Below are 21,971 nucleotides of genomic sequence, written 5' to 3' on the forward strand. Positions count from 1 at the left end.
GGAAGAAAACAGAAAAATAGAGATTTTTTTTTTAATGGAATCCTTATTTCTTGGTCTTGAAAACTATTGAAACTTTTGTGTTGTGCTGTGTTACCTTCCTGCCAGTGTGGCAAGTACAGATGTGTGGAGGGGAAGTACTGCTAATGCATCGCAAGGTCTACAGAAAATACAGACTGTAGCTTTATGTAGTGAAAGGTAGATATACCAGCCTATCTCATTAAATATGTATACAAACCCCTCCCCCAAACACTTTCTTCACATGCTTTACTTTATGAATATTAATAAGGTTAGCAGGACAGTGTAGGGACATATTTCATAGGCACACAGGAAATGAGTAACTTAAAGTTGTTCAAGGAAAAATTATTGTTTGTGTCTGTAGAAAAGGTTGGGTCCTTATTCCTTATTACTCTTTTTTATGTATTTATTTTGTAGGTGTTATAGAGTTTATCTGGTTCTTAGACCTTACAAGCAGTCGTTGTTTGACTTTCTGAAAGGGCGGTTCATCATGAAGTTGGAGGTAAGAACTGAGCTGATGACGGAACATGTTTTCTTTTTCTGCTGCATTTTATTAAAATCGGAGGAATTGGGTGTTATGTTTCTTAATGGTCTAGTGTGTGCTACTTGGGTGAAACTGAAGGTAGGAACAGGAAAGAATGACCTGCAGGTAAAGATTCCTGTTTTACAGGGAACTGAGTTTTATGAGACAAATATCCTTTGTACTTCTGAGCCTGAACTGTAAAGGGCTGTATGCTGTTTTGCTTCTGAATGTAGCAGTTTGTATTGATGAAGGCAAAACCTGCAAAGGGAGTATTAGAGCACAGAGACTGTTTTAGTGCAAACTTGTTTTTTTTTTGGGAATAATTAGCTATTTGGTTTAATGCAGCAGTGTAAAGTAACACAAAAATAAAATAAAAATTGAACTGTGCTTCCCTTGTAATAAGAAGTTGGGTCATTATTCTTCAGTATTAAACTCGTGTCATTTACTTATTTATGAACTTATAGTTTTGTAGTGCCGTGTGGTAAGAATACATTTTGGAATTCACCACATTTCAAATTTTTGGGGCTCTGCAAATTCAAGAAGATGTTCATCTTTGTAATATGCCCCAGATTTTTGGTCAGCTGTTTCTCTGATCAGGAGTCCTATTGCTGTAGATTTGCCTTCTCCTCAGGCAGTAGTACCATTTCTTTTAAATGTGTTTTCTTGTGTTTATAGATTGCTTTTCTACCTTTTAAATGTCTGTCTTCCTCCTTTGCACAGACTGTGGTACAGCGTATGTTGCTTAGGGCAGAATATATAAAATAACAGGTCCTAACATAGGAAAGGAGTCTTTCTTTTATGACCTTAAGTAATCAGCTCAGATTTTATATGACCATCTTGCGTAGCTGTTTAGTTAACTTCAAGCTGCTGAAAGGCAACCTTATGTGACTTGGGACAGAAGCTTCAGAGGTCATCTAGGTTATCTGGCTAGGCAACCTTATGTGACTTGGGACAGAAGCTTCAGAGGTCATCTAGGTTACCTGGCTACACAAGGTGTTGTTACTGTGCATAGCATATGGCTAGATAGTGTTTTTACAGCATGTGGGGTTAGTACATTGTATAGTAAAGCAGCAATAAGAGTCTAAAGGAAAATAAATGAACTGCAGAGAGTGAAGAGAAGCAGAGACTTTTTTACTTTTCAGAAAGGAACATAAAGGAATATTCCGTCAGGTATAACTGTTTGTTCAAATATCTGTTGCTTGTATTATAGTTATTGTATCAGACAAACTGCATCATTCATTCTGTGATTACCTCCTTAATCCTGTTTGGGGTCATATGGTAGCACAGTTCCTTACAGGGCAGACACATTCACTCACAGTCCCACAACACTTAAACCTTTGGCAGTTTGGAGGAACACCAGTTCACCTATAGGATGTCTTTGGGATGTGGAAAGAAAGAAGAACCCCCGTCCCAAACAAAAGCCTATGCAGGCACAGGGAGGATGTGCCAGACAGTACACACAAGGCACCCCAGGCAGGAACTGAACCAGAGACCCAAATGCTGTGGGGTAGCAGTACTAACTGCTACCACTGTGTCCCTGGTGAGTGTATTATATTGGCCATTTTTAATACCTATTTACTGTAGAACTCCTAAATAAATAAAATAGTTAATTAATTGAAACATATAGGTAAATAAATTCCTGCCATTTGCCATTGGCCAGGGGGTTATTTTAGAAATCTGGAACAGTGAAACAAACTAAATGGAAGTATGGACAGAGCAACGGTGCAGCGGTTAGCATTGTTGCCTCACAACAAGAGGTTCTTCTGTTTGATTCTCGGCTGGGGTGCCTTCTCTACAGAGTCTACATGTCCTCCCTGCGTTTGTGTGGGTTTCCTCTGGGTGTGCCAGTTTTCTCCCACATTCCAAAGACATGGTTCTAGAGTGTTTCTCCCCATGCCTCCACTAAAAATGGGCTCTGACACAGTCAGACTTTCCCTGTAAACAAATGTTAAATAAATAATAAATAGGTAGAGGATTAAAGCAGAAACCTAGGGCACTGACATGCATGGTATAATGGGGAGTAAGAATGGAGGATTTACTGAATGGAATTATGGGTGATGTTTAAAGCTGAAATGTAGGGTGCTGACACGCATGGTATAATGGGAGTGTAAATGGAAGATTTACTGAATGGCATTATGGGTAGATGTTTAAAGCAGAAACCGTGGGTGCTGCCACACATGGTATAATGGGGAGAATGAATGGAGGGTTTACTGAATGGAATTATGGGTAGATGGTTAAAGCCGAAACCTCTGGCACTGACATGCATGGTATAATGGGGTCTATGAATGGAGGATTTACTGAATGGAATTATGGGTTGAAGATTAAAAAGGAAACCTAGGGCACTGCCACACATGGTATAATGGGGAGTAGGAATGGAGAACTTACTATATATACCTGGGGCAGTTGCACATGCACTCACACTCACTCACTCTCTGAAGGGAATATTTATAGACATTATTATAAGTATCCCTAAACAGTTTACCAAAAAAATGGAGTATTGCTAAGGTGGTTATAATACAAACCTGAGGCAGCAACACACAGGCTGAAAATATGTATTGGTATGGCATTATTCTAGAAACCAGAAACATTGGCACACTGACAAAACAGAAGTAGGAAATATGTAGTTACTTTAAAACCTGGGTCTGCAGCATCCATAGGGTATTACTGCATAACCCTGGGGCAGGAACACTCATGCACAACAAGAAGAATGCAAGAAGGGGACTGGGGGTCAGTGACCACAAAAGTATAAAGGCGTTTACATACAGACTGTTGTACAAATATGAAGATGCATGATGCACATGTATTTTATTATTTTAGTTTTTGTTCAGTTGACTGGATTAGTCCAGCTGGGCAAAACAAAATTACGTTAAAGTCATACAGATAAATCCTTTATTACATCTAAGCATATTACAAGACAGTCGAAACATAACTTGAAATTACAGATATAGGTTGGTACTGGGCTATCTGCCCGAAGGTATATATTAGCCCAGCCACGTTGTGCAGTATTCACTGCCCCTTTAGTAGTTCCCTAGACCCTTGTACTAGCAGCTAGTACCCTTGGCCCCTATCTAGTAGTGCTGTTGGTGTGATCCCCGGTGTGAACTTTCTGTTACCTATACACTCAGATATCGGTCCCTTTATAGGTATTACGGCACAGTAACACAACTGTAGGGAACTGTGGTATTCACAAAATAGCACACATTATGGTTTCACCTTGCCACCTTCTACAATGTGCTGACAACCTATATATAATATTTCATGTGTTTAGTGTGAATGTTTCATATGTATATGCATATACATAAGTATGGGTGTGGGACACTGGAACAAATGTGCAGCTACACCAACACCTGTTATTTGATCAGTGTGCAATGATAGTGGACAGATATGTGAGATCAATAGTCTCCATGTAGGGTGATTTTCCCTTGCCCTGAGTATCATTCTATCTCTTATTTAGTGTATATAATTAGCAGGGTTGTGTGGGGGGCAGGGGGCTTGTCCCCTTGCAAAAACGCTTCTTGTTAATTTGCTCTGCTCTGGGATAATCCCTGGAGTATGCACAGAACATCTTGGTATTTGGATTTTCATTGTGTTAATACTGAGATTCTGTGCATTGGTATAGGTGACTTTTGCTAAATGCCAGAACTTGGAGGCCGACCTGAAAAAAAAAGATATATATATACACATATATATATATATATATATATATATATATATATATATATATATATATATATGTGTGTGTATATATATATATATATTTTTTTTTTTAATAATGGTGACTTTTGCTAAATTGCTAAAAAGCACATTTATGAACATTATTATAATATAAGAACTCAATTTGAATAATGCTGTTTATAAGCGTACACTAGATTTTCATTCTTTGTGTTGGAAACTATAACAATGAATATTAGAGGAGGTCCTTTGGATGAAAACATTGAATACAGAGGGATATACTGGCAAGTACTTCTACAGGCAAATGAGACTTCAGGACTGAATGATTATACATCCTTGGTGCCTATTTTAAATCTAAGAGCAGCTAGATTAGAACTATAGTAGTTTACGTGGATGATCTGTATTATTGTTTGTTTATTATTACATGGCATTTTATTACAATTAGTAATTTTTAACATCTCTTGATATTTATTTTTTAAATATAATATGTTTTATGATTCATTTAATAATGGAGCTTAAATATAATATGTTTTATGATTCATTTAATAATGGAGCTGTTTGTTTTTTTAGCTATTTAGATAAGAATGTCCAAAATATGCATACTCCCTTTCGACAAAGGTCTATTTAATGTTAAACCTCCTTCAGATGTTCCCTTACTTGCTTCTAATATATATTTCTTAAATGACATTTTTGCTAGCGATGTTCCCTTACTTGCTTCTAATATATATTTCTTAAATGACATTTTTGCTAGCTTGTTTTATTGACACTTGGCTATCTGTTTTTAGAATGTATTCTGTTTTTAGAATGTATTTGGTTTTAGAAAGTTATCATTTTTTATTTAATCCATACCGCTTAGAGAACATACTAATAGCACAGTGACTTAAAATATTTATATTTATGGTTAAAGTTAGGAAATTTGGAAGTTTTTAACATTTTAGGAATAGAATGTGATGTAATTTATTAAGCCTAATTGCCTATCTAAATTCCTAGACCAAATTGGTATGCAGTGACAGGAAGTACTGTAGAAGTGTAGCACGGTGAGAAATGTTTTATAGTAGAGCTATATACAGTGATAGGAAACACTGTTGGGAGTGTAGTAGGGTGCTTCAGTCTCTTACAAGGAAGCAGGAAGAGGTACATAGGTACATTAATAAACTGCATTGATAGAAAGTTTCACAAATCTGACAAAAGGGTTCCCTGTTAGCTGATCGAATTAACAGAAACTTGAACCTCATATGGTCAAGACTACATGATTAAGTTTTTGAAAACTTAGTTTGAATGGAGATTGCGGCACAGCGAGGATCATGAAATTTACACTCTTCATCACTGTAATGTGATCTCAGAGTTGGTATATATAATTATCAGGGAGTGTGGGGAGGTGCAGGGGTGCCGCCACTGCAAAAACTTAAAAAATATAGATTTTTGTATTTTCTTCTTCTTTTTTTTTATTTTTTTTATTTTCGAGTTTTTGGAAACTTGATCATATGGTTTCTTCTAGATTTTTTTTTTGAGTTTCCGAAAACTCTATCATCTGATAGGGATCTGACAAAAGTAGAGGGAAAGATACAAATATAAACAAGTAGTCAAAAAACAGAGGAACAGAAAAGGATAAAAAATGCACAACAGAGTAAAAAAGAGCCCCAGTAGTTGATGAGTTGAAGATAGAATTAGAGACACACACTCAAGGGAAGCTGAATCAAATATGTAGACATGGGATAGAAACGCATTACAGATTGGGATCTGATTGAGGATGAGACAGTTGTACAATCAAGCAGCGAGACAGATGAGGGAAGCATTAAATGACACAGCAGATGGCACAGGATTAAAAGGTGTAGTACCATGGACTGAAAACAGCTAAAGCTGAGGATGAGGGGATCTAGCATCGAGCAGTGAGACAGATAAAGTGAGCATTAAATGACACGGCAGATTGCACAGAATTAAAAGGAGTAGTACCATAGACTGAAAGCAGCTAAAAGTGAGGATGAGGGCATCCAGAATCTAGCCCCTAGACAGATGAGGGGAGAATTAAATGTCATAACAAAAAGCACATAATTAAAAGGTGTGGTACCATAGACTCAAAGCAACTAAAGCTGAGGATGAGATGGATCCACAGTCGAACAGCGAGACAGATGATGGGAGCATTAAATGACATAGCAGATGGTACAAGATTAAAAGGTGTAGTACCATAGACTGAAAGCAGCTAAAGCTTGTCTAAAAGCTGTATTTAGAAGTACAAGAAGATTTGAATGTGTAAAGAATTGAGAGCTATACATCACACCATATGTGGTACCATACATCTCATTGTACATGACGCCAGGCATGGTACCACATGTGGTAAAGAGAGGTACTGCCAGCACAGTTAGCTGAAAATTTGTAAATAAGTATTTGTCATTTGTGAATGTTAACATGATTTATGTAGAAGTGTGACAAAGGAAGATACTGCCAGTACAGCTATCTGGAAGTTCATAAATAATATGTCATTGGTAAATATCAAAATGATTTGTGTAAGATGCTTGTGTTACAAATGTATTAGAACTGTATGTTGTGTGTATATCAGACTTGTTTGTACAGATGTGTGTTGAAAAGGGTATTTGCAAAATGCTTGGGTTTAAAATGGACCCACAGTGTACTCTACTGGAATAGAACAGAAATGTCCATGCACTATTGTAACTGTTTAAATGTATATATTTTAACAGTGGAAACTGGGATACAGAAGGTTAATCTATGTCTAGTAAATTTTAGAAAAATAACTGAAATTAAATTACTATATGGCAAGGCCATAAAAAGATGTTATATTTCAGTTTCAATGCTGCAAGGAGACACAGTGTCTGTACTGGGGAGTTTTCTGTATTGTCCTGGAAGTGCTTTATTGTTTTATGACTTCAACCATCTGCCAAAGATTTGATGCCTAAGTATTTTCACAGGTAGATGCTAAATGTTACCAGCTACTATCAATGATTGTGTTGGGTCCATGGACTAGAAGTCAGATGACAAGAAATTATGTCATTCTGCAAGCTAGCCCAGCAGTATTATTTGAGATATTAATATGAGAAAACTCAGAGAGAGACACAGCATTCTGTATTCTGTTTTGGACCTGACAACAACTACAAGATCCCTTCACCACATCTGCCTTGCTCTATAGTAAGTAAGTTAACTAGGGTATAGTAATTCTCTTAGATTCAGTCAGGAATATAGTGAAGCATAGTTTTAGATGCTTTTCTTTATTTATTTGAGACTGTCCTGCAATGTTGTTTTAAACATTTCCTGTGATTTTGAACTCTGATATTGCCGTAAATATATACTGAGTATTTTCTTGTTCTTTTATTATTCATTGTTAAATATATTTAAACCTTTCATTGTGGCTGATCCTTTTAGAGCTATTTAAGTGCTGAGAGTACTTGCATATTTATTTGGTGATATTGTGGGCCACTCCTAATAGCCTTGGTATTGGTCAAACTACCATTTGTATTAATAGTAGCTTTAAACAGTAAGATTGGACACCCTTTGTGAAGAGCTTTAAAGTTGCTGATAAGGAGCTGGCTGGTGGCAGTGATAACTGCCTTATAGTCTGGGGAAAAAGGGGCATGGCTAGTAAACGTGTGTGTGACACAGTGTGTGTGTGTGTGTGTGTGTGTGTGTCTGTGTCCTCAAAGAATGTGTATGCGACGTGGGCAAGGACACAAAGCACTGGTTGGACCGAGAGGGTGCTGGAGGTCCTGGCTTGGCCACCCAGTTGAGATCTCAGCTCTATAGCTGTGCCAGTTGGGAGTATTATTGCAGACCTAGAGAAAGAGGGAGAAACCAGCTTCAGACTGACTGTGGTCTCTGTGTCCTCATAAGGGAAATTGCACTTGATGCAGAGAACTGCATCTGGAAATACTGTGTGTGTGTATCTGTCATCCTGTCAGTGAACATCCCCCACTGTTGCCAGTAGTGAGGATTGAGACTCCTTGATTACTGGTCCAGTAGTGGGTCATCACACCATACATCAGCCCATACATCACTACTTAGTACTTCCTCACATTCACACCATACATCATGTCATACATTGCACAATACATTGTGCCATACATCACTACGTAGTACGTACCCACATTACTTCTTGGTACTTTTCCAAGAGCTTGACTGGAAACTGTCACTGTGATAATTTAAGACAGAAAGTTCAGTTTAAGAAGCAAACTACTAACCACTCTTGTAACTGAGGACAAGAGAAACTTACTGGAGGATTAAAAAAACCTACAACAATTTCAGCCTTGACTAGAACTGATAATAGTGTGTAGATTCCATTAATACCAAAATAGCTGAGAGGTTAATGCATTTTCGTAATAACACTGGCAAATAATGTGATGGCTGCCTGATTATTTAAAAAAATGATGAACAGACATAGCAGTGCGGGGTTCCACTTTATTAATACAACTTCCCTGGGTGGGGAAGAGTGCACTCCAGGGATCAGTTAATGGTCAGCTGGTCCAACTGGAGTGGTATTTCTCAAAGGAGTAATCTTCTTCTAGAATTTGTCATAAGGGATCCATTTCCAGATACAAATCTAGAGGGCTTGATGAAAGTAAATTGCTTACATCAGTGGAAGTGCTTGCTGTGTCTACCTAAAACACATGACATTGCATGGCATACAGTCCACCAGGTGTGCCTGCACAGGTTATAGGGAACTTACATGGAAGTACTCAGCAGTACTTAAGCAGACATTGTGAATAGTCTGATTGCATTTCCTGAATACTGGTTGGTTGCCATGTTTATTACCTCAGAGATAGAAGTACTAACACATATAAAAAAACAGAGTCTTAAACTACTGCTGTCACTAAAAGTGAGTTGCAGCTCATGCAGTCGGTGGCACCAGTGATCTGCACACAGGTTCTTCTGTGAGACAACAGTATTTACTGGTAAAAAGTATTAGTGCTCACAGTGTGGATGAACAAGGGTTAATTGCCCTCAGAATTATGATAGCTGCACAGAGTTGCTGCTACAGAATGTTTTACTACCTGTTTGGTTCAGTTTGACAGTGTGGGGACAGGGATTAACTCGATTTATTTAATGTCACTAATGTTTACTAATAGGAGGTCCCAAAGATAGCCACTGCACTGACAAAGTACAATATCTTGGCATCTGAAATCTCCAAGTTCTGAAATTACTGGCTTTTCTGAACAGTTCAGTAGATAACTGTTTTTTGAGATAAGTGATCACTTATGTTTTTGATTTGTACTTTAATTCAGTGTTTTTTTTTTGTTACACCAGGAGGTTTAATAATGAAAGGTGAATCACTGAACTGGGAATAAGATTGCAGCTGTATTTGTGTCTCCCTAATGTTAACAAAAAAACTTTTGAATGAGCCAGAATAAATAGAATATTGATTATTGGAATTGTTATTAAAGGCCTTTCTGTTTATGAAGTGGATTAGTTATGTGGGAGAAGATTTAACTTCTTCAATCCTAACAGTAGGAATCTAATGAGAGTGTTGGTTATGATATTAAGGTAGTTTGGGGCCATAACTTTGTGGTCTTTAGGAATCTACACCAATACAGAAACAAATTTGGTAAGTATTGGCTTACCTGAGTACAGTTTGTTTATTTACTTTCTAGGCGGGCTTGTTCAGTGGTCCTTTTTTTCAATGACCCAAGCTAGAGAAGGAAAGCAAGTTTAGAATTAGCCGGCTGACTAAATGCAAACATGCAAATTAATCACCAGACTTGCTAATATAAAGGAAGTAGCAGGGTATTGACCTGTGTGTGGTCGGTCAACAAGTGTGAGGCTTAAATTAAATGGTTGGAGGATAAACATATATTTTTTGATAATTTCTATATGATAACATATCTTTAGCAGGCTGCTAGCAAAGAAAGGGAGAGAACAAAGGAGGGAACTGGGAACAGGATGGAGGGAGGTACAAAAAATGAAAATATAAATTTTACTTTGAATACATCAAAGGCAGCTAATGAAATAATCACAGAGAGAGTCGCACTTGAGCAGTTTATACAGAAATTGATAAAGGTGGTCGATTTAACCTGGGTCCCTGAAACAAATGCAGACTAGACTGAATTTTGAAGTGGGGAGAGTAGCTTTTTTTTGAAAAGAGTGTAGGGTTCTGCAGGGAAGGACTTCCAGAGTACAGGTATGACTTTGGAAGAGGTTGTTTTGCTTACTCATTTATGTATAACTTAGAGAAGAGTGGGGTTGCCTTCACTTTGTGATATTAAGGGAACTTTGTAGTAATTGGGTTTACTGCAGTTGTAAATTAGAGGGTTTTTTTGCAATGCAGATGTTTAGGTAGCTTATGCTGTAACTGACAACTGGTTAGGCAGCATGGTCCCATTGTGCTGTAGCTGGCAGCTGGTTGGACAGCGTGTTCCCATTGTGCTGTGACTGACAGCTGGTTGGGTAATGTGTCCCTATTGTGCTGTGACTGACAGCTGGTTGGGCAGCATGTTGCCAGTGGGCTGTAACTGCAGCTGGCTGGGCAGCATGTTGCCAGTCGGCTGTAACTGACAGCTGGCTGAACAGCATTCTGCTGTAACTGACAGCTGGCTGGACAGCATGCTGCCATTCTGCTGTAACTGACAGCTAGTTGGGCAGTGTGCTGCCATTCTGCTGTAACTAACAGCTGGTTGGGCAGCATATTCCCATTGTGCTGTAACTGACAGCTGGCTGGGCAGCGTGTTGCCAGTGGGCTTTAACTGACAGCTGTTTGGGCAGCGTGTGCCCATTGTGCTGTAACTGACAGCTGGTTGAGCAGCGTGCTCCCATTCTAGTGTAACTGACAGCTGGTTGGCCAGCATGTTACCCTTTTGCTGTTACTGACAGTTGGTTGGCCAGCATGTTCCCATTCTGCTGTAACTGGCAGCTGGTTGGGCAGTGTGTTCCCATTGTGCTGTAACTGGCAGCTGGTTGGGCAGCATGTTCCCATTCTACTGTAACTGACAGATGGTTGGGCAGCGTGTTCCCATTGTGCTGTAGTGACAGCTGGTTGGGCAGCGTGTTCCCATTGTGCTATAACTGGCAGCTGGTTGGGCAGCGTGTTCCCATTCTACTGTAACTGATAGCTAGTTGGGCACCGTGTTCCCATTGTGCTATAACTGGCAGCTGGTTGGGCAACATGTTCCCATTCTACTGTAACTGACAGCTAGTTGGGCAGCATGTTCTTGTTGTGCTGCAACTGACAGCTGGTTGGGCAGTGTGCTCCTATTCTGCTGTAACTGACAGCTGGTTGGGCAGCATGTTCCCATTCTAGTGTAACTGACAGCTGGTTGGGCAGCATGTTCCTATTGTGCTGTAACTGACAGCTGATTTGGCAGCGTGTTCCCATTGTGCTGTAACTGACAGCTGGTTTGGCAGCGTGTTCCCATTGTGCTGTAACTGACAGCTGGTTGGGCAGCATGTTCCCATTGTGCTGTAACTGACAGCTGGTTGAGCAGTGCCTTCCCATTCTAGTGTAACTGACAGCTGGTTATGCAGCATGTTCCCATTCTGCTGTAACTGACAGCTGGTTGGCCAGCATGTTCCCATTCTGCTGTAACTGACAGCTGGTTGGCCAGCATGTTCCCATTCTGCTGTAACTGACAGCTGGTTGGCTAGCATGTTCCCATTCTGCTGTAACTGACAGCTGGTTGGCCAGCATGTTCCCATTCTACTGTAATTTGCAGCTGTTTGGGCAGCATGTACCCATTGTGCTGTAAGTGACAACTGGTTGGGCAGTGTGTTCCCATTCTACTTTAACTGACAGCTGGTTGGCCAGCATGTTCCCATTCTGCTTTAGCTGACAGCTGATTGGTCAGCATGTTCCCATTCTGCTTTAGGTGACAGCTGGCTGGCTAGCATGTTCCCATTCTGCTGTAGCTGACAGCACGTTGGCCAGCATGTTCCCATTCTGCTGTAACTGACAGCTTGGTTGGCCAGTGTGTTCCCATTCTGCTGTAACTTACAGCTGGTTTGCCAGCATGTTCCTATTGTGCTGTAACTGACAGCTAGTTGGGCAGTGTGTACCCATTCTGCTGTTACTGACAGCTGGTTGGGCAGTGTGCTCTCATTCTGCTGAAACTGACAGCTGGTTGCTGAGTGTACTCCCATTTTGCAGTAACTGACAGTTGGTTGAGCAGCGTGTTCCCATTCTAGTGTAACTGACAGCTGGTTGGCCAGCATGTTCCCATTCTGCTGTAACTGACAGCTGGTTGGCCAGCATGGTCCCATTCTGCTTTAGCTGACAGCTGATTGGCCAGCATGTTCCCATTCTGCTTTAGGTGACATCTGGCTGGCTTGCATGTTCCCATTCTGCTGTAGCTGACAGCTGGTTGGCCAGCGTGTTCCCATTCTGCTGTAACTGACAGCTGGTTGGCTAGCGTGTTCCCATTCTGCTGTAACTGACAGCTGGTTGGCTAGCGTGTTCCCATTCTGCTGTAACTGACAGCTTGGTTGGCCAGCGTGTTCCCATTCTGCTGTAACTGACAGCTGGTTGGCCAGTGTGTTCCCATTCTGCTGTAACTGACAGCTGGTTGGCCAGCGTATTCCCATTCTGCTGTAACTGACAGCTGGTTGGCCAGCGTGTTCCCATTCTACTGTAATGACAGCTGGTTGGCCAGCGTGTTCCCATGGGCTGTTAGGAGCTGTCAATCTACAGATCTGGAAATCTTATGACCTATTTGTAAATAGAGCAGCATTATACACAGTGGTCTTCTTTCAGTATTGTTTTCATATTTGAAATATATAGCTGGGAGACCAGAACTCTAATTCACACGAGAGTACATTTTTAAACAACTACTGAACAGAAATTGTAGATGTCCTCTATATGTAGTCATGTCTTTCTGTCTCTCTCTCTCACACACACACACACACACACACACACACACACACACACACACACACACACACACACACACACACACACACACACCACGCAAAAATCCTTGTTTTTAGAAAATCTGTCCATTGGGCAGAAAGCCCCCTCATACTGCCCATGTGGAGGGTTTATCTGCTGCCTCACACATAACTATTCTAAGCTATTTCCTGTGGAAAAAATGGACAAAGTGTTTTTTGATGTTTATGGGGCTATAGAAATGTAAACCATCAGAGCTTGTTTAGTCAATCATTTGATGACAATGCCTCATGCTTCTCACTATTTATATTGTTCTCCTACCCTAACATTCTGTTTAAATTTTATTTACAATTCTACACCACATTTTAAATCTGGTGCTACAAAGTGTGTAAATATTGTTTGATATTTGTGCCTTCTCTGCAACAGCCACTTACACTCAACTGCCACCATTAAATAAAATTGACTGCAGACCGAGATATAAAGTAAAACAATAGCCACTATCTTGGAATACACCTACAATCCTACTTTGCCCTGTGTTTTACTTTTTACATGCTAAGACGTGTGCAAACCCTGGCCCTTTAATAGGTTATTACCCTTTAACTGACTGTGAGAGAAATCCCCCGGAGCAGTAAAAATCAGTACAGAATTGTAAGGCTAACTGCCAAAGCATATGCAATAAAAATACAGAAATGTGAGTGGACTGAATGTTAACAACAAGATATATTATCTCTCCTAGAAGCATGGCTCAAACCAGAATTATGTATTTTTATTATTTTATTTTACATTTGTTAACTGAGAAAGTCTGACTTGGAACGAGTCAATTTTCAGCGAAGGCACAGGGAGAAAATCTCCAGATGCATGTCTTTGTAACATGGGAGGAAACTGGAGCACCTGGAGGAAACCCACACGAATGCAGGGAGGACATGCAGACTCAACACAGAAGGCACACCAGTCGGGAATCGAACTGGAGAACCTCTTGCTGTGAGGCAACAATGCTACTGCTGCACTACTGCACCGTCTGTGTAACAGAAATTCCCCCTCTTTGCTGCAGTATCTTTAGAAGTGGTAGAACTCACATCCAGGCAGAATGCTTTGCAGTTCTCCACAAATTACCATTCCTTTCTGTCTCTCTCTCACACACACACACACACACACACACACACACACACACACACACACACACACACACACACACACACACACACATACACAAAATCCTTGTTTCAGATGCAGTTTCCTTGGAAGACAAGCAGGGAAATGCTAATCCTACCTGCAGGTATCAGAGCAAAATGCCAAACATATGCCAAAACCGTCACAATATGTAGTAAAAATAGCTTGTAGTGCATCTCGACAAACCTCCATGGCCAAACTGTAATTTGAGGTGATCTGAAAATTGACTAGTCATATAATCCTGAACAGTATTCTTATCCATCCATAAACCTGTTTTGGGTATTGTTAACTAGTTACCCAGTTATCAAATGTCCACAAACAGAAGAGAGTCTATGAGCACTGTATCCGATTTTTCCTCCTCCGTAATCAGTTCCATCCAGGATTCTGTTCTTGCTTGAGTGGGCATCTCCTAGTAACTCTTCAAGGAACCACATTTCAGTTGCACTTGCAAGTATTTACCTCCAGAAACCCAAGTAATAATGCATGGCCTCACAGAACTGCTATATTGACCTTCCAGCTGTGCCTTTTCAACCTAACGAGCTGCCATTTTACCTGCAGTGAGGATAACAAATTATTCCCTTTGTACTCTATCTGTCCTCTTCCCTTGTACAGTGAAAGGATCTGGGAACAGGGGTACTGTGTGGCGCATGTGTCCAGCATAGGGGGTCCTAGGGAGGGTTAATGAGCATGTGCCCAGTGCAGGGAGTCCTAGGGAGGGGTAATGTGCATGTGCACAGCACAGGGGTTTCAAGGGAGGCGTAATGTGCATGTGCCCACCACAGAGGGTTCTAGGGAGGGGTAACGTTTATGTGTAATGTTTATGTGTCCTGCACAGGGGGTCCTAGGGAGGGGTAATGTGCATGTGTCCTGCACAGGGGGTCCTAGGGAGGGGTAATGTGCATATGTCCTGCACAGGGGGTCCTAGGGAGGGGTAATTTGCATGTGTCCTGCACAGGGGGTCCTAGGGAGGGGTAATGTGCATGTGTCCTGCACAGGGGGTCATAGGGAGGGGTAATGTGAATGTGCCCAGCACAGGGGGTCGTAGGGAGGGGTATTGTGCATGTACCCTGCACAGGGGTCCTAGGGAGGGGTTATGTGCATGTGTCTAGCACAGGAGGTACTAGGAAGGGGTGCAGTGCATGTGTCCAACACAGGGGGTCCTAGGGAGGTGTGCAGTGCATGTGCCCTGCAGGGAAGTTCTGGGAAGGGTTGCAGTGCATACACTTACCACAGGAGGTACTAGGGAGGAGGTGCAGTGAATGTGTCTAGTACAGAGGGTAGTGGGCAGGGGTACATTGTGTGTGCCCAGTACATAGGATACTAAGGAGGGGTGCAGTGCTTGTTATGAGCACAGGGGGTACTAGAGAGGGGCTCAGTGCCTTCTCTGAGAACAGGTGGTACTAGGGAGGGGCCCAATGCCTGTTCTGAGCACAAGGGGAAATAGGGAGGGATGCAAAACATGTCCTCAGTACAGGTAATACTAGGGAGGGTGCAGTGGATGTGTCCAGTACTGGGCATACTAGAAAGGGGTGCAGTGGATGTATCCAGTACTGGGCATACTAGAAAGGAGTCCAGTGCATGTACCCATCAGGGGGATACTAGGGAGGGGTTCAGAGCCTGTTCTCAGTACAAGGAGTACTAGGGAGGTGTATAGTGTCTGTGCCCAGAACAGGAGGTACTAGGAAAGGATATGCAGTGCATATACCTAGAATAGGGTACTAGGCAGGGCTGGGCAGCCGCAGTGGTGCAGCGGTTAGCGTTGTTGCCTCACAGCAAGAGGTTCTCTGTTCAATCCTTGGCTGATGCGCCTTCTGTGCGGAGTCTGCATGTCCTCCCTGTGGTCGCATGAGTTTCCTCCGGGTGCTCTGGTTTCCTCCCACATCCCAAAGACATGCTATAGGTGGATTGGACACTCTAAATTGTCCCTAGGTGTATGTGTGTGTGTGTGTGTGTGTGTGTGTGTGTGTGTGTGTGTGTGTGTGTGTGTGTGCCTTCTGTGGGAGGTAGGGTGCCAGGCTGGCAACTCGACACCGTAAAACTCCACTGCCAATCATGAGCGGACAGGTGATCCACTGTGGCGACCCCTAACCAGGAAAAGCTGAATCAAGAAGGGTACTAGGCAGGGTGCAGTGCTTGTGTTCAGAATAGGAGTTACTGTAAGCTTCCTGCTTATATATTTTTTTTGTATCAGCTTACATATACCGAGGTCCCTCACTACTTAGCCACAGCTTCTCTTTGTAATTAGACAGAGGGTATTTCTACTTAATGTAATTGTTTAAGTGTTCACACATATAATAGTCTCCAACATTTCATGCAGTTACACTAGCGAGTTAGATTAAATGCACTGCCCCATTTTACCTAGTCTTTCCATCCTTTCAGTGGATCAAGCTTTTATACTCAAACATTAATGTAAGAACCCTTGTCCTGTGTTCATTTTGTCCTCCACAAGGAAACCAGAGGATTGGCTGGATCCCAGTAGATGGGTACAGTGCATGTGTCCAAAGTAGCGAATACTACGGGAGGGATACATTGCCTGTGTCCAGAGTAAGGAGTACTAGAGAGTGGTGTAGTGCATGTGTCCAAAGAGTGAGTATATAAATGCATGTGGGCAGAACAAGGGGTGATGAAAGGGGTACAGTGCATGTGTCCAAAATAGTGATTACTAGAGAGGGAGGGATACATTGCACATGTCCAAAGTAAGGGCACTAGAGACTGGTGTAGTGCATGTCTCCAAAACAGTTGGTAAATAAACTGCATGTGGCCCTGGAATACTAGGGAGAGGGTTCAGTGCATGTGTCCAGCGCAGGGGGGACTAGGGAGGGGTACAGTACATGTGTCCAGAGCAACAGAGGCACGGTCTATATCCCTAGAACCAGTGGTACTATGGAGAGGTGTAGTGCATGTGTCCAAAACTGTGGGTACGGGAAGGGTTACACTGTATGTTCCTGGAACAGGAGGTACAAGGGAGGTGTACAGTGTCTATGCCCAGAACAGGGTGTACAAGATAAGGTAAATGACAAAAATAAATAAACAGGTTGACCACGGCTGGTAAATCCAAATATGCATTCACTTTCAGCAGAAAATCCAAATATACGTTCACTTTCAGCAAAATGTTCTTTAATAAAAAACAAGAGTAAATGCTTTCACGATCTAAAACAGCTGATCGCTTCTTCAGACTCATTAAAAACAGTTAAAGCATTGGTTTTTAAACCAAATACATCCAATCAAATAATACTTTTCTATGACATCATCTGATTGATTAATTAATTCAAGTGCAACAAATATACAACTAACTACCTTAAATCCTGTTAAAAACAGTTTGAGTATCCTATAATACACATAACATATATAAAAAAAAATCAACACATAAAATAATATCTAACTATTTAATGTTTTAATGGTCTAGATTTTAAAAAAGGTTTTAGAGAGACAGCATTATTCAATCCTGGGGGCTTATCTGCTTGAAGTAATATAATCCATTTCTGTTCTACTTCTTCTTCCCTGTTCTTTATGTCCCCCCCCCCTCTATTATTATTACTTATTATTTCTATAACCATGAAGTTGAAAATATGTCTTGTATTCTGTTCTTCTACATGTTTTGCTAAAGCATTTGTGTCTCTTTTGTTCGTTATATTTCTGAGATGTTCAAGAATACGTTCTTTCAAGCATCTATTGGTCTTACCTGTATAAAAAGCGTGACATATAGTGCAAAAACCAAAATAGACTAAATTCTGTGTTCTACGATCAGCGTAGAAATTGACATTGATAGTGAATTCTAAAGTGGGATGTTTATACGTAGATTTTATAGGTACTTGCATGCCATACAATTCTTACAGGGAAAAGTCCCTAACCTTTGTGATTGCTTTAGTTGTTTATTAGATGTTGATTGTTAGCAAAGTTGCCTTTTTAAAGATTTTTTATTTTTAAAACAGAAACTAGGTCTGTCTTCTAATACATTCTGTAACTCAGAAATCTGAAAGTAATATATTCCAATTTTTTTCAATGATATTACAAAACCTTTTAATGTCACTAGAGTAAGTTATGGGAAATCTGACTTTCATATTAGTCGTATCTTGTATATTTCTTTCTTCTATTGTGTCTGAAAAGAAAGGTTTACATCTGCCATCTCTATTATCGACTGTAAATTGAATACTGTTATCTATATCTTTTTATTATAGCCTCTGGCTATGAATTCCTCCTCTAGTATTTTTACTCTATCATTAAGGCCTTCATTCGTATTATACAACCGACTTACTCTCATAAACTGTCCTTTTACAACATTCCTATGTACAAATGTAGGGTGCATGCTCGATTTATGTAAAATATTGTTTCTCCATGTGGGTTTCCTGTACATCCCTGTGGTTATTTCATTTGAGTCTGTCTTTCTTACCAAGACATCCAAAAATTCTATAGAATCCTTAGAATATTGACTTGTAAATTTAAGAAACTCAGTAGTATTATGTAAGTATTCTATCATTCCTTGCAATTCCTCGGTTGTACCTCCCCACAATAAAAAAACATCATCTACAAAACGTATGTACCATATAATTTTTTCTGCATACATATTATTATTTAACACATGTTCATTTTCCCAGGCCGCCAATGCCCATCGCTACACCAATTTTCTGTAAATAAAATTTTCAATTGAACATAAAAACATTTTTTTCTAATACGATGTCAAGTAATTCACATTTCAAATTGGTTTTTGCATTCTGAAAGACCTGCTTCAAATTCAAAATATCACGTATTCTTTCAATACCCCATTTGTTAGGTATTACTGTAAATAATGAGGTCACATCCATAGTTGCAAACATGTAATCTCTATCTAGATTTCTTGTTTTATTATATAGCAATCTCAAGAATGCTTTAGTGTCCCTTAGTATGCTATCACATAGACTTAAGGACTATTTGTAATTTTTTTTGAACATAAATGGAAATGGCTTCCGTTGCCCATCCTTTACTGGAGACTATGGGTCTCATGGGGGGCTGACTAATATGTTTATGAACTTTGGGTAGGCCATAAATAACAGGAATGGTCGGATATTCTATCTGAAAGTAATCAAATAGCTCCTATGATATTTGTTTAGTAACCAATGAATCAAATATATAAACAGATACCCTATCTATTATACCTTTTATTTGTCTCTCATTGATTTGAACATAGGTTTCCATGTCATTTAAAAGTTCCATCATTTTTTCATAATAAAATACTTTATCCATTACAACAATACTGCCCCCCTTGTCAGCGGGCCTTATCTCAATACTGTGAGATTCTCTTAATTGTGTTAATGCTTCGGTTTCTGACCTATTCAAAGTATGAAACACAGATGGAAGATTTTTAGCATGAACTGCTCTAATTTCATTCTCACAAATATTAGTGAAAGTTTCAACAGTTGGATGAATTTTTGAAACATATACACTAGGTTGTTTAAAGATTTTTTCAGTTCTATGAATTCCAGTATTTTTAAAAACAGTTTTCAATGTCAGGGTACGAGAAAATAATTTCAGTTCTTTTAGTACATCTATTAATACTGTTCTTTGTGCCGGAATGAAATTTAAGATAAGGTACACTGCGTGTACCCAGAACTGGGTTTTGAATGGATGGGTACATTAGTTATTTTTTCTTTAAACAGGGGTTACTAGGAACAGATGCAGTGCAAAGGGTAATAAGGAGGCTCACAGTGTATGTGTCAATAACAAGGGGTTACTAGGGAGGGGTTACAGCGCAGCAACTGGTTCTGAGTCTTGGAACTACGGGTACCAGAATAGAGAGACAGAATCAGTAAAAGTGTGGACTTGTACATACCATGTCCAAGATTACTCTTTCTTGGAGTATTCCCTTTTCTCTGAGGTATAGTGATCTCAGAGTTAGTACATATAAGTTTGGGAGTTTGCCCTTCACATTGTGAGGAGTGCAGGAAAGGTCTTACCCCTGCAAAAACAATTTTAATGGGAGAAGAGCAATATTCAGCATTCATTGTTTTGCATTTTATGTGTTTTTCATATTTCTGGGACTGTCAGTTTTGAGCCTCAGAATTACAGTAGACAGCCATAAAGTGCACGCTCAAAAACTGGGTTACTGGAGAAGGGTACAGTTCAGTGGGTAACAGGGAGGGGTACAATGCTTGTGCTCACTACTGTTGGTATTAGGGAGCAGTATATTGCATGTACCTTTAACAGTGGGTGTTGGGGATGTACAGTACCTGTGCAACTGTGTGCGACTGAAAAATAGAAAAAGGCAAAAGGAACACCAACATGCCCATTAAATAAATAAATATAGTTTTTGCAGCAGGGAGCAGACACTGTTATCCACCAAGGAAAATAATCATTTAAAGAAAAAGAAAATAATGCTTAGAATAAAACAAAGTAACAGTCGAAGAAACGCTGAATTTGCTATTACAGTCCCTTCAGGCACTGGTTAATCACTGCAGCTACTACATGCCACTGAGTATGACTGGGAAAACAATGCAAGAAAAATTGTAGTGCTTATTCCACATGCACGGAAATCATTATAGTATAAATTGTTATCCTTGTTGCTAACCTCCTCTTGAATCTGGTGATTTTTTGCAAAACTGTTATAAATATGAGGAAAGGATGATTTGCTGCCTTTTTTTCAAAAGGCAATTAGTGCCTTTTGAAGAAAATTTTAACATAAATGGTTTCACTCATTTTAAAATAATCTGCATGTGCAATTAAATGAAGAATGGTCAAATTCTGTATCCTTTCAGGTGCCTGAAACCTTTGAAGATGTTGCTGTTGAGTTTTCAGGAGAGGAGTGGGAAATGCTGAGTAAACCAGAGAAAGAGCTACACAAGGAGGTGATGGTGCAGAACTATGAGAACATGATTTCTGTAGGTAAGGTGGATCTTAGAGGTGTGTCCTTATTTGAGGGGTGCAGTTATATGTAAGAGTGATGTTATTATCTGACTTGAAACTATTAACTGTTTAGGTAAATGTGTTGTTTTGTGTGTCAATTACTTTGGTGATCATTTTCTTCACGTTATGTAATTTTTTTCTTACTTAATGACATCCTTTGCTAGGAATTTCAGCCAGTAGCCAAATGCTCAGTCTGACAATAATAATGTTGTACTCCAAAGTAGCAGAGTTCCCAGCAAAAATATTCATTATTTCAACTTTATTAGTTTATTTATTTATTTGTTTTATTATTTATTTGACATTTGTTAACTGGGTTAGTCCAACTGGGCCAGGAGCCCATTTTCAGTGGAGACCGAAAGAGAAAAGCCCCAATACAGACAATTACAGTACATAAGCTCCAAGCTCCAGTACAGAGAATAGCAAAACAAACTTATATTTACAGTAGCAATATATATGTATATATACATAGAGAATAACGTAATACATACATTAAGTCCAATACAGAGGAGTACAGTACATACGCATGATGAAAGACTTTTTTTTCCATCAGTGAAAATATATATAGCAATTGAATTTTCTAAGAGAAAAGAAATGATTCTAGCATATGTAGTTCTAATATAGAGAAGAGCAAACAATATATACATCTGGTGTAGAAGTAAGGCAAGTGGGTGTAATCTTTTAGTAAAACTAAGCGTTGTTAAAGCAAGATGGCTGTGATGTAAGAGTGAATCGTAGAGTAGTGTAGTGGATTAGGTAGGGTCCTGACAGGGACAAGACTTGCTGTTAAGTAGGTGTAGTCTAAGTTCCTTTTTAATGTTTTTAGGGTGGGGAGTGGATCTTTTGTGGGTGGGGAGTTTATTTCAAGCTTGGGCTGTGGTGCATTTGTATAGTAGTTTAGCT

The 21,971-nt window shown here is 39.9% G+C and overlaps 1 protein-coding gene across 2 annotated transcripts in view; it reads left to right on the forward strand.

The window, feature by feature from the left end:
• Positions 1–330: 330 nt before the first annotated feature.
• LOC122798790 (zinc finger protein 271-like) overlaps positions 331–21,971 on the forward strand; it is a 651,855-nt gene continuing 630,214 nt past the window's right edge. For both annotated transcript variants that reach the window (XM_044067900.1, XM_044067901.1), the window contains exons 1-2: positions 331–517; positions 20,924–21,050. In XM_044067900.1, coding sequence (XP_043923835.1) covers positions 416–517; positions 20,924–21,050 — 229 coding nt within the window. In that variant the 5' untranslated portion in view covers positions 331–415. The remainder of the gene's footprint in view (positions 518–20,923; positions 21,051–21,971) is intronic.

The sequence above is a fragment of the Protopterus annectens genome, chromosome 3.part1, assembly GCF_019279795.1.
Source record: "Protopterus annectens isolate FY-2018-M chromosome 3.part1, PAN1.0, whole genome shotgun sequence".
NCBI lineage: Eukaryota > Metazoa > Chordata > Ceratodontiformes > Protopteridae > Protopterus > Protopterus annectens.